General features: G+C 46.1%; 1 protein-coding gene across 1 annotated transcript in view; it reads left to right on the plus strand.

Moving 5' to 3' along the window:
- The window catches only part of CARMIL1 (capping protein regulator and myosin 1 linker 1), a 194,891-nt gene extending 191,048 nt beyond the window's left edge, over positions 1-3,843 (plus strand). Inside the window, 1 exon segment of the mRNA XM_074146280.1 lies at positions 2,797-3,843. Coding sequence (XP_074002381.1) covers positions 2,797-2,933 — 137 coding nt within the window. The 3' untranslated portion in view covers positions 2,934-3,843.
- Positions 3,844-12,460: the final 8,617 nt, after the last annotated feature.

Genomic DNA, 12,460 nt, shown 5'->3' on the forward strand with positions numbered 1-12,460 from the left:
GCTGCTTTGTGTGCTTACATACCTTTCCTTTTTAAGATGCGTGCACTGAAGTATTTCAAAATACATTTCAGCCTGAAGATTGTTAGTGCCAGTTTCAGTATATCACTCACTCGCAAAACCATTTGAGAACTGGGTAAATCAGATTATTTTGACCTCGTGCTTTGATTTTCAGTTGCTTAAACAAATAAAAAAAACACCAAAAGAACCCAAACCCAGCACTGACTGTGCTGCATGCTTAAGCTGCGCTTCCTGAAGAGCAAATTTGACTTATAGTGAACTCATTCAGTATGCTATAAAAATGTTTGCTTGATCTATGTGTTTTTAAATTATAAAAGCTCATGTTCTCAAATGGTACATGTTTAGATGCTTCTCCTTACCTCTTAACTGGTTTGTTTAAACAATGATTCTGAATTACTTTTTTTCTGAAGTATTTTAATGAGCTATTTGAACATCTTATGCTATTACATTTAACCACAGTTTTTCTACTTAAAAGACATCATGTCTCCTTGCAACATCCTCAGCCCAAAATGTATAAACTGATTTCCTTTCATATTGTAGAATCAAACTTAGCCCACCCAAACTTGGAATCTCTCCTCCTTGTCATAATCAAATTATTATATTTTAGTTCATTCTAAGATGTCTCTCTGATAAAGTGTCAAAAGCTGCGATGCTGCCGCAGATCTACGCAGGTCACCTGTGTATGGTTTCATCAGGGCAAGGGTAAGCTCCTGTAGCAAAAGCCTGCTTGCAGTATGTGGACTTAAATGCCTGATATATTTTTCAGGCATTTTGGGGGCAAACTACCTGGATTTATCAGGCCATAACCTAAAATGGCTGATACAGGATGTGTTCTGGGTTTTGTTTGAAGAGTGAATGGAGGCCAAACAAAGGCCATGTAATTAGTAGGAGGTACAAGCATCAAGAATGACTCAAAAATTTCCAGACACCAATTTCTTTGAAAAGCAGTGGTGTTTGAGAAAGTGGAAGTGCTTATTTATTTATTTTTTTGAGAATTTAGGTATCTTAATCCAGTCCAATTCTATTAAATAACTTTAAAAACCTTTCTCAAAATCCTTTCCTCTTCTTTCCCAACTTGCAAAGCTGGAATAAGAGTGCAGTGAGCGTGTAGCTGCTGGCTCTTGCTTCCTCCCCTATTTTGGCTAGCACAAATAAGGAAACAGGTATTTTGGACTCGGGAGAGCTATTTGGGTAGCAAATGTGCCATGTGTGCGGAGGTGGGTCTCTGCAAGACGCACGCTGGATGCATCCATTCTGCTTTCATCACGGCAGAGATCCAGGACTGGACAATATCTGTGCCAAACAAAAACGGGCCAGAGCTTTCTGTCCCCTGTTTCGTGCACCAGCGCTGCCTGGGGAATCGTGCTGTATCCCCAGGGATACAGGGAGCATCCCTGCTTGCAGTGTAACTCGCTTGGGATTCCTTTCTGCATTTTCCACCTTCCTGGCAGACCCCAGCACAGGCTGGCACAATTTGAGATGGCCACAGAGATGCGTCAGCGACAGCCGGCTCCTTGTTGGCCCCTGCTGTGGCTGGAGCTGCTCGCTGGTGACGGGGACGGCTGTCCCTGCCGGCAGTGAGGCTGTAGGTAAGCGGTACAGGGGAAGGAGAGGTGGTGCTTCAGGACCACTGTGGCTGCCGGTGCCTTGTTAGGAGAGGCATGCACAAACGTGAACAGGGGCAAGGATCAGTGTGAATCAAAGCCAGACGTCCTTATCCGAAATGAAGGATCCAAAGAAGGTCTCGTAACTGTAACATTTAATTTTGTAGGGCTAAAGTGAGACGACTTGCAACATAGTCCCATTTAAGGGCCATTGTGTGTTTAAATGTTCGTTTTAATCAGAAGTATGAGATTTCTAAAGCTCTTAATCCTTGCATAATGTCACCCCCATTGGTGTGTATAATAACTCTCTTGTTACCATGGCAATTGTAGACCACTGATTAGATCAGGAATCTTAACAAGGTTTTACAACCTTCTTTCCATTTTATTTCAAAGCTTATAGGTTTGGGGAAAACCCTGATCTTACTGAGATTTTTGCGTGCTGTGTGAACAATATGAGTACTATTTGCCTTCAGATCATGGGAAGTGGGTCTGTCCTCCTGTTTTCTTCACTGCCAAGCACAGCCAGGTGCAGAGCCCGTGGTCTCAGCTGGAAGAGATGCAGGTTGGGCTCATATCCCGCCCATCAGGGAACAGGGGAGGTCATTGGGACCTGGCAGTGCTGGCGGGGCAGGGAGCAGCAGTTCAGGTAACTTGGATGCCAAAGTGAATGTCTGTCCTGTTTAAGACTGCTGCGTCAAAAGGGAGGATATAGATGTGTCCTGCTAGGGAAACATGCCTGGGATGTGCACTGCTGGTGTGAGGGCTGCCAGCAAGGATATCCACCTGAGCGGGCAGGAGTGTGTCGTCTGAGATCCAGCCCAGCTGGAAAAAAGAATGCTGTTCTGGTTTTGAAATGATGGGATGAAAGGAAAGTCTCCAGGCTGTTTTCTAATGGTAATGTTTATCCGAGTCACAGTGAAATACTGAGTTTCATATTTCAGGTTTGCCTGCTTGCCAGCCAACAGTGAAATAAAGTTTGCTCGCTCGCTCTCTCTTCTCTCTCACCTTTTTCTGGGTTGAAGAATTAACGGACCTCTGCTACTCCCACTAGTGCAAATGAGTTCAGTGGGAGCAGGAGTGGGTCCTGTGTGCATGAATGACTTTTTTTTTATAAATTATTTTTCTTCCTCTCTCTTCTACAATCATTAGTAAGACCTATTTCTGTTTTATACAGTTGCAAAAAGAAGCCCTGGGCAGCAGTCTCATGAGTTCCAGGAACTGAAGCAGAGGTCCTTAAGTAAAGACGGCCATCAGGGAAGCAAGTCCAGTGACTCTGGCGAGGAAGCAGATAAAGATTTTATTTTTGTTTAGCAATCAGTACAAGCGCTTCGTAGTGCAAGAGCTTTTTATAACAATCAGGGTACAGCAATCAACAGCCCTTCTAGCCAGCTGCTCTTTCACCACAGGTACATTTCCAGGCAGGAAAACCTGATCTTCCAATCATGATTTACAGTACACTCACTTGGCATTGATTCAGTCCTTAATTTCCATTCTCTACAACGCAGACGTTCCTTTCCATGCCTTTGCTAAAGCCAGCAATTCTTTCATGTATTCTACTTGAATTTCTCTGAAGCAGCTACAAGGAGTGCCCTGCATTAGGGCATTTAGAAAGCAAAACAAATTAACTGGACGCTGTCTTACACTAATACACTGTACAGCAGGTAATGTGTTGTACTGCTGAATGTAAATGTGTCAAAACTGCACGTGACTTACCTATAAATATATTCTTGCGGTATGCAATTGCACATTGTAATTATATTAAAAGAGCACACTAATAAAATAATTTGTATAGATTATATATATTAAATGCTTGGGTATGGTTTTTACATTCTCCCATAGGGAGCTTCTTTCTTCCTGTTCTCGTACTGTACATAAAGCTCCAACGCTTACATTTGTGTACTGTTAAAAAGCACAACAGAGAAGGATTTGGATGACGTATAATCATGGTATGCTTCCACATTCATATATCAATGTATATAGTTGATTGGAATGAGGGCAATTGAAATTTTATTAATATTGGTGTTTTCTAGAGGCCTTCCTCGGTTCTGTCTGCATATTAGCTTCCTTTCAATGTGTAATTCTACAAGAAAAATAGTTTGGCATCTGTAAAAATATTTCAGCTTTTGGGGGAGGGGGTGCAAATTTCACAGATACCCACTTACATTACAGGTTGAAGGGATTTTATTCATATGTATATTTGTAACAATAAAAAATGATTTTACAACTGAAATACTAATCTTCATTTTTGTGGCGCTGTTTTTGGTCTGACAGTCTCTGCTCTTTGAATGATGGCATTGTGTCAGGTAGACAAAGTGCGCGCTTAAAACAAAACCCATATAATCTTTCTGCTTCTAGTTAAAATGTCTGTTCCTGCTGAAAGGGACACGTATGTATTGTCTTCCTAGAATTACTGAAAGAAGATCTCTTTGCTAATCTCCTCCCTTGGGATCTTCAGCAAAGCAGCCTTCGCATGAGCCAGACACACCTGCTATCGAAATTCTCTATTTTGGTTCCATAGGACGGAACAAAATTGCTTCGGTAATGCCCCCGCCAAGAGCAACTGCCCTGACCTTGCTGTGGCTTCTTGCCTGGGTGGAAATGCTCAGATACCAGTCTGTCAAAGCGACCTTCCATCTAATCCTTGTGCACATACTCACTACTGCTACTTATCCTTTTGCAGGGTAAAGGGCTGCTGTGTCAAAGCAGTAGCCTTTTATACCAGAACCTTTTAGAAACACTTGGCAGAGGTTTAAATCTCAAAAGTAAGGTATGAGGTGGTGGGAAAAGAGTTCTGAAGACTGGGGCTTCATACCTAAGTACCACAGGGTTTGCACCACCTTGAAATTCTGCACTCATCTATAATCATTAAGATGAAGTTCATCATTTTCACGTATATATATTCTTGATTTATTGGGCATCAGTGAGAGCACAAGACAAATGGCAAAGGAAAACTTGAGATGCTCGTATTAGAAAGGAAGAATAATCCAGTCATAAATAATCTGCTGCAATTTTCATTCTCATATGACATGGAAAGGACAACTGTCTGAGAACTGTAAGTATACAGGAAGGGTTGCATAATTTTTTGTTGTCTCTGTCAATTTAAGACAATTAACAGCAAGGTCTATACTATTAATTAAAAAAATAGACTCTGACTTCCAGCTGCTGAGAATTTGTCACATTTGTGCTTGATGTCCTTCTCACCAGCCACTTGAGTATTCTACTGGTCCCACTGTGAGAAAGCACAGCAGTAGTGTGTGCCTGTCACCCTGGTATCAGTAAACCAAAGATGGGCATGTCTGAAATGCTGCAGTGAAAGCACGTGTTTGTGCTGATAAACACAGGGAGAAGAAAAGCTGTAGTGCTGTAATAGTTGTTTGCTGGAGTATAAAGATTTCATTAGAGCACAATGTTTTTCCCTATAAGTTATGGAAAGCCTTTCCAGTCTTTATTCCAGCCATCAGTGTGTTGTGGGCAGGATGAGTAGTGGAGAAATGATTTTAGGGGAGTGCTAGTGTGAGCTCTGGGAGAGCTGGGGCTTGTTTGTGTGTGTGTGGTTTTGGGTGTGGGGAGGAGCAGTAATTTTCATTTCTTTACTTTCTGTCTGCCTGGTGAGCCCAGCACTGGCAGCCCAATTGGAAAGAATCCACGTTGCATCCAGAGCACCCCCATTGTACCTCTGCTACTTTTAAGAAATAGCGACTTCTATTTCAGCATCTTGAGCCCATAGAGGTGTTGGGTAAGTGCCAGCGTGTATTGGGGAAGTAATGACCACTGTACCCTGATGCCCAGCTGAGCTGGTTGGGAGGTTTGGGGGGTCACGGCTCCAGGGGACAGGGGAGATGCTGCCTTTCCATGGGCTGTAAGCCCCTCCGAAGTAGATGTGCAGCAGGGAACCCTCGTTTCCCTTGTTTTTCCCTTGTTTCCCTGCTGCCTGAGCCATCCTGCGGATGCTCAGCAGTCAGTTGGTCGCCCGTGCTCTCTGCCTGTCCCAGGCTGTGCGCTGCCCCGGAAGGGTGAGGGACACAGCCCAGAAGCCACGTTCAGTTGCTTTGGTGGGATACCAATGGCAGAGATTCCTGGAGGTCCTGAGAGGCTGAACAGGGAGATCAGCTGGTGGTACCACTGAAGGAAAGTGCCGTTACTTGTTCTCCCAGGGCATCCATAGCTTCTTCAAGTACCACTGATGCTCTGCATTCCTCCCAGTCCCACATTGGGTGCTGCCTGAGCACCTCGGTGCAGTGCTGGCAGTGGGAGCAGAGGTTGGCACAGGAGAAGAGGTGTCTTGCTCCCAGACATGCTGCCAGCCTTCCTTTTGCAGCCAAGGTCATCTCTGGAGCAGCATGCTACATGGTCTGGCCACTTGGAAAGTCATGTCATAGAATCAAAGAATCGTCTGGGTTGGAAGAGACCTTTAAGATCATTGAGTCTAACCACCAACCTAATACTGCCAAAACCACCACTAAACCATGTCACTAAGCACCATGTCTATCCATCTTTTAACTACCTCCAGGGGTGGCTGTTCCACTCAGAGACCGACACAATGGTTTGGTGCTGGACTGTGGCTGGTCTTGGGCAAGACAGTGGCTGCTTGTTGCATGTGCTGGTTTTGGAGGTGGTGGTGAGGGGGTGGCAGGATGTGAGGTGGCAGCGAGGGCCTCTGAGTCCTTCCATGCACATAAGCACAGGTACTGTACAACTAAATCAGACTGAAGGACCCAGCAGCCCTGGTCACCCAGTTGGAAGTGCTGCCCTGGAAGGAGTCCTAGTGCCAGCATATCTAACCAGAACTGCACCTACTTGATCCAGCCTTGGAAAAAGGGAGTGAGAAGCTCTCAGAGGGAGCTGCCCTGGCCTTTTCTGCTCCTAAATCTGGTTTTCAAGTTTCACTGCTGAAGAATTTCACCCTTGATGTATGTAGCAGGAGCCACCTCCCCATCTGAGATGGGCTGGAGAAGGGCTGTGGCTGCCTGTGTGAGCTCGGACAGCTCTGACACCACATCTGCTGGGCCCTACTTCCCGCTCCCTGCAGGAGTTAAAATTGGGCTGATAGATTTTGAGCATTTTAAAGTATTCCCTGATGTGCAGTTAACAACAGTAAGTAGCTGCTTCCTAAGATGGGAACAACAATCGTCTTAAATCCTGCCCCCCCCACCAAAGCCACCCAGCCGAGCTGAGACAATTTGGGAACTAATGTGGCCCATTAGTCACAAATCTGCGTGACCCACTGCACTTAACTGAGAGCTGCCATCAGCGCGAGCTCTTGCTGCCGCTGCTTATTAATTGATTAACGTGGAGACAATTTCTCTCTCCCGTTGCATAGAAAACAAAAAAAGCTGATGAGAAACATTTTCTAGGAAAATACCAGAAAGCTCTGCTCCCTTTTGAAACACTGCTTTCTTGTGGTCATGAGAGAGCCGTGCTGCTTTCCCCATGCTCAGGGATGCGAGTGCTGGGGGGCTGTGTCCAAATCCCACTTCTTGGGATTATCCTCTGCTTGTGCTGAGGCTGGGGGAAGGTTTCAGGTCATGACAGTCCTCTGCTTCTCCTGGAGCTGTGGCTGAGAGGACCTCTAACAAATACAGTGCAGGTGAGTACCAGGGATTATCATTTCACGGCAGACTCTTGCTGATCGAGCCTGGAAAACAGAGTGGTCTTTCCCAGTCCTAAGAAAGTCTGCAAATGGGGAGGATGAAAATTGGTACATGAAAACATGGTGATGACCTTCTCTTTCTTTCAAATGTTGTCTGAATCATTCCCTCCCAGCACTGTCAGCCCTCCTCCCTTCCCTGTGAGCCTTTTCCATAGCTCCAGGCAGGCAGGCAGTGAGCCAGTGCCCATGGCCTTGCTGCCCTGCCTGTGCCCAGCCAAAACCCTCCTAACACCTCTGGATGCTCAAATGGCATTGCCAGGGAGTCTCTCCAAGGTTACAAACTGCTCAGGGGATAATTAAAATGCCTTCAGTCTGTCGCGTAAACATTCACTTGTGTCCCGCTAAAGGGAGAAAAGTGCTGCCTTGGGTTGGCCTCTGACTCTCCATCCTGGATATAAGAGAACATAGGAGGATCTGCCAGGCACCTTCCCGGCTTTCCCCTTCATCCCTGTGTCCATCCTCCTGCAGTCCCTCAATGCTTCATCCCAACATGAGCATCTCACCAGCGCCACGGCAAGTGACTCCCCACCTGAGTCTCCACCAGTGTCTGATATTTCCAACGCCATCGTGACCACCGGCAAGGTAGGACCCCACAGGGTGAGGGTGACTTCCCCAGAGAGCAGAGGGATATGTTCATTTTTGGTTGAGAGCAACCAGCTTCACCAAACAGGCAGGGCTCCCTGGCCCTCAGGCCATCACTGCGCCTCTCTTCAGCAGGCACAGCCGACGGCCAGCAACTTAAAATGCTGCTTCAATCATTGCACATGGAAATCTTCTTTTTCCTTTGTGAAACTGAGACTTCCCGAGCTCTGAAGGGCAGCCTTGAGGATTTGAGAATGTCTTTTTCCAGCCTTGAGGATTTGCTGGCATTGTCGAGGCTTCAATGGATTTGGTCATGGGATTCCTGCCATCTTATGCTCCCCTCCCCTACCGCATCCTGATCCTTTGAGACACAAAAACGGGTGGAAAACTGTCTGGAGCATCTCAGCCAAAGGCACGGGGGCTGCAGGCTTGTCCTCATGGGCCTGCTCCTCATCCTGGCATGTGGCCGGGCTGTAACAAAGGCAGAAGGGCTATGGGGTGTTGAAGACAATACTTCATCCTGGAGACAGTGGTTTGTTTTAGTCATTTACTTTGACTATTTATTTACTTGGGGTTATTTTGAGAATTGCTGAAAGTCTGAATGCTCCTGGGTTGTCCTTCTGGGGCTCTGAGAGGGAGAGTTAAGTGGAATACTAGGAGAAATTGCTGTAGGAGCAATGATGCTCATCAGCATCGAGAGTTTGAATGGTGAGACCCTGTATTTTAAAAAAGTGGGAGAGAAAACAGCGTCTCTGTGCAGCAGATGAAGGGGGAAATGCATTTTTGAGAGATGTCTTTGCAAGGGCTGTGCTATCACAAAACTTAATTTCTTATGCTGTATCCTGCAGCAAACTGAAGAAGAGACTCCTGCCAATATGAGAAGAGTCTCTTCTTGAAATGAAAGCCACTCTGCCTTTGACACCCCTACATAAAGTTGTCCTGGGTCTTTATTAGAAGTGGGTTTCAAGCACCCACATTTGAGAAAACTGCGTGGGAAAGCAGGGGTGCTGCCACGGTCCCTCCGACCCTGTGGTGGGGTCCTCTCTCCGATGCCACTGTGCTGATGCTGCTTTGGCAATTTGCGATGAGCTCTGACAGCTGACCCCAACCCCAACCCTCCAGAGCCTGTTTTTTCTGCTTTTCCAGTAAGTTGAATTGAGGAGAAGAAAAGCTGCGTGGGAGAAGGAGCATTTAAATTAGATTGATACCAGTCAGAGAAGGCAGGGGAGGGGCTGCTAGCTTGGCAAATCCAATTTGGTTTAACTGAATGGAGGAGTAAAGTTAACTCTGTAATCTCTGCTCAGCCCCATTCTGAGGGTGCCTCCTTCCCTTCCCCTCCCTTCCCCTCCCTTCCCGTTTGCTTAGGTGGATAAGATGAAGTGGTGGGTAGAGGAGAGCCCCATGGAGGCTGTACAGCCCCCACTTTATTTGGACAACATAACATTCTAGCAGAAGACTGAAATAATGAAAGTCATTAACTGTAATTGAGACTGCAGCCCCTGGCTGGGTAGCATCAAGCAGTGTGTGGCTGGGGGAAATGTTGGCTTTTCCTTTGGGAAATCTCTTCTTAGATCCCATTTGATGGCCTGAGTCTCAACCACTTCTTTCCAGCAGCACCTCAGTGAGAAGGGGGTGGTTGTTTTCCCTGTAACACTCATAGGATCCCCATTGTTGGTCCAAGAACAGGGAAGGGGACAGAGGACTGATGCCTCTCAGTTTGTGGGGCCGCACAGGAAAAGCTGGAAAAACCTGGCCTTGGTGGAAATGTGTGGATAGGAACATCTGTGAGATGGTTGTCCTAACGTCACATCATATCCACCACCACCGGGACCCAAACCCCCACATGCACCCCCACACCCTGCACCAGCTGAGCCAGAAGGGATGGAACCAGCATCCAGCCTGCCACAGGGATGCAGGATTTGCTGGGCAGAGGGAGGGAGAAAGGGAGGGAGGAGGGCATCGGCACTGGAAGGTGTGGGTTGGGATCTGCCACTAATAAGCAGCTTCTACTCATCTGAGGGTGGGGTTGGAAAAAAGAGTCTGTTTCTTTTCTGCAGCAGACAGCTTTATTTCTGACTTGATTTCCACACAAATGGTAGGGGGATTCACGAACTCTGTTATTTCCACTTTGTTTCCCTTTCAGTTTGTCTTTCATCTGTCTCTCCAGCATTTTCCTTTGCTGCGATGCTCACAGACCCCTTGCCGGGCGGCAGCGCATTGTCCCCACCCTCCGCAGCCCCAGCTGCACACAGCCACTCATCTGCCACCCTTGCCTCCCACCCGCTGATGCAGATCAACTGCTGGGGAAATGGGTCACACCAAGAATCTGGGCTTGGGCTTCCTGCAAGACCCAAGCTACCTGCAAAACACACACTCAGTGCAGGAGGAAACACTGATGGGTGCCAGCAGTGGCATCCTCGGGGTCTTCAGTCAGTGCAAAGCTGAGGGTAGCTGAAGCCATTTGATAAGGAAAGTTATTTCCATTTATAAATCTGTGTCTGTACCTGTTGGAATTATCTTCTGAAAAGGTGAGGGACAAAGTCATGCCACAAATCCAGATGCTGATTTTTTTTGGTTCCCTATTCTGGTCATGGAAACCCAAATGTGTGATATTAATACTTCAAGTCTGGCCCAAAGAACAAGACTTTTTTCGTCCGCCCCTTTTTGTTTCCAAATCAGCAATCTGCACATCTATGCATGTTTTCCCATTCACAGTTGCTTGATTAAGCCTTGCTACAAAGCTAGCCCAGCCTGGGTTTTGGCCACGTGCTCTTTACTCTGCTCCTTACTTTGGAAAAATTGCCGTTTTTTATCAGTGTCTGATAAATAGTAAAGTGTTGGTGCTGTCCCCCAGCTGGAGGACTCCCCGACCCACAGCAGAGCCACAGAATGGCCATGCAAATGCTTCCAGCATCAAGACACCTACTGAAGCACCATCATTTAAGAGCCAAATGCCACCAAAGTCAGGGTGTATCCAGGGTATTTTCTCCTCTTGCAGATGAGAATGTCTTTGTGGGACCCCTCAAGGCAGGATTTTGGGAAGGGTGAGGAATTCTGTGGAAGAGAATCACCTGTTGGGGTGCCCTGGAAGGTGCAGAAGCCGGCTCAGAGGTTCCCTGAGTAGGGAGAGCAAGGGCTGGTACCCACCAACACGAGATCACCTGAGCTGAAAGGAGGGAAGAGTTAACTGGAACTAGGCTGTTCGTTTCCACTTCCTAGTGAGTCTTTTTCATCTATATCCCAAATTTTTGGTCGCATTTTTCAGGAGCCTTGCAGATCAAAAAGGAAACAAGTTTTCTAGAAAAAATAGCTATTTTTGTGTTTCTTCAAAGCTATTTTACACACCCAGATTCACATTTTTTAAAAAAGAGACATTTTTTTATTCTTTGATGTCTAATTGCCATAATCTGAAAATAAACCAATAAAAGAAACATCTGAACTAATGATCTGCCATCACAAAGCCTTAATGGAAAAAATCATCCTGTCAAATATTATTACATTAAAGCCATTTTTGAATTTAAGGAAAAAATAATGGGACAGTGGTGTGGTTTTCAAAATATGTATTTTTAAAAATCTATAATGCTCTGAAGCAAAATAATTCAATTGACTTTTTTTTTTTCATTTTCAGCTTTTCAAAACACGGATTTGAGATCTCCTACCTCGAGCGTTACTGCACACCACAAAGCCAGAGCCAAAGGAAAAGTCCTTAATCAAATGCATCTCCTACTTTTAAAAATACTGCCTGCCTTCAGTTATTATTTATTCCTTTAAGGAAATAAGCCAAGGCAGAGCAGTTGCTGAGTTTGGTACGTGAGCTGCACACACAGCAACTATCTTGAGTTTGTTGCCTTAGTACTAATGGTGATAGATCCACAGTTCAATACGCTCCTCAAATTTATGGTACCCTGAAGAAAGTCCTGCCGAACTAGTCAAAGTTGCTTTTAGCTGGTCTGTTGGTTGGTTTCTTTTTTCATTCATGCTTAACTGACTCACCCAAAGCAACTGGAGAAGCCAAACCCCATTTTAGCCATGCAGCAGAGTGGCTGGATCCTCAACGCAGGCTGGGGTTTCTCTCAGCTTACCTAGTTCCCATCACTTTGAGATAAATTTCTGCAATTCCATCCCTAAGACCCCTAAATCCATCTTGTGTGATAGAGGGGGTGGCCCCTATATCAATCGGGTATGGTGGTGGAGGGTTTTGGGGAGGGAACAAAGGCATCGCTGGTGCAAACATAAGAGGCCATCATCTCTGCTCCTTTTTTCCCCCTTTGCAAGCATGCTCTGCTGCTGCATGACAGCAAAGTGTCTCTCTGTGACGGCAGATGGCCAGCACTGAGGGTGCAGGAGGACAGGGATGCTTGTCCTCAGCACAAGGACATGGACCTGTTGGAATGGGTCCACGAAGATGATCAGAGGGTTGGAGTGTCTCTCTTATGAGGACAGGCTGAGAGAGTTGGTGTTGTTCAGCCTGGAGAAGAGAAGACTACAGGGAGACCTTATTGCAACTTTCCAGTATCTGAACGGGGCATGCAAGAAAGCTGGACAAAGACTTTTTACAAGGGCATGTAGTGATAGGACCAGAGGTAATGGCTTCAAACTGAAAGAA

Source organism: Numenius arquata, chromosome 4 (genome assembly GCF_964106895.1).
Source record: "Numenius arquata chromosome 4, bNumArq3.hap1.1, whole genome shotgun sequence".
Classification (NCBI taxonomy): domain Eukaryota; kingdom Metazoa; phylum Chordata; class Aves; order Charadriiformes; family Scolopacidae; genus Numenius; species Numenius arquata.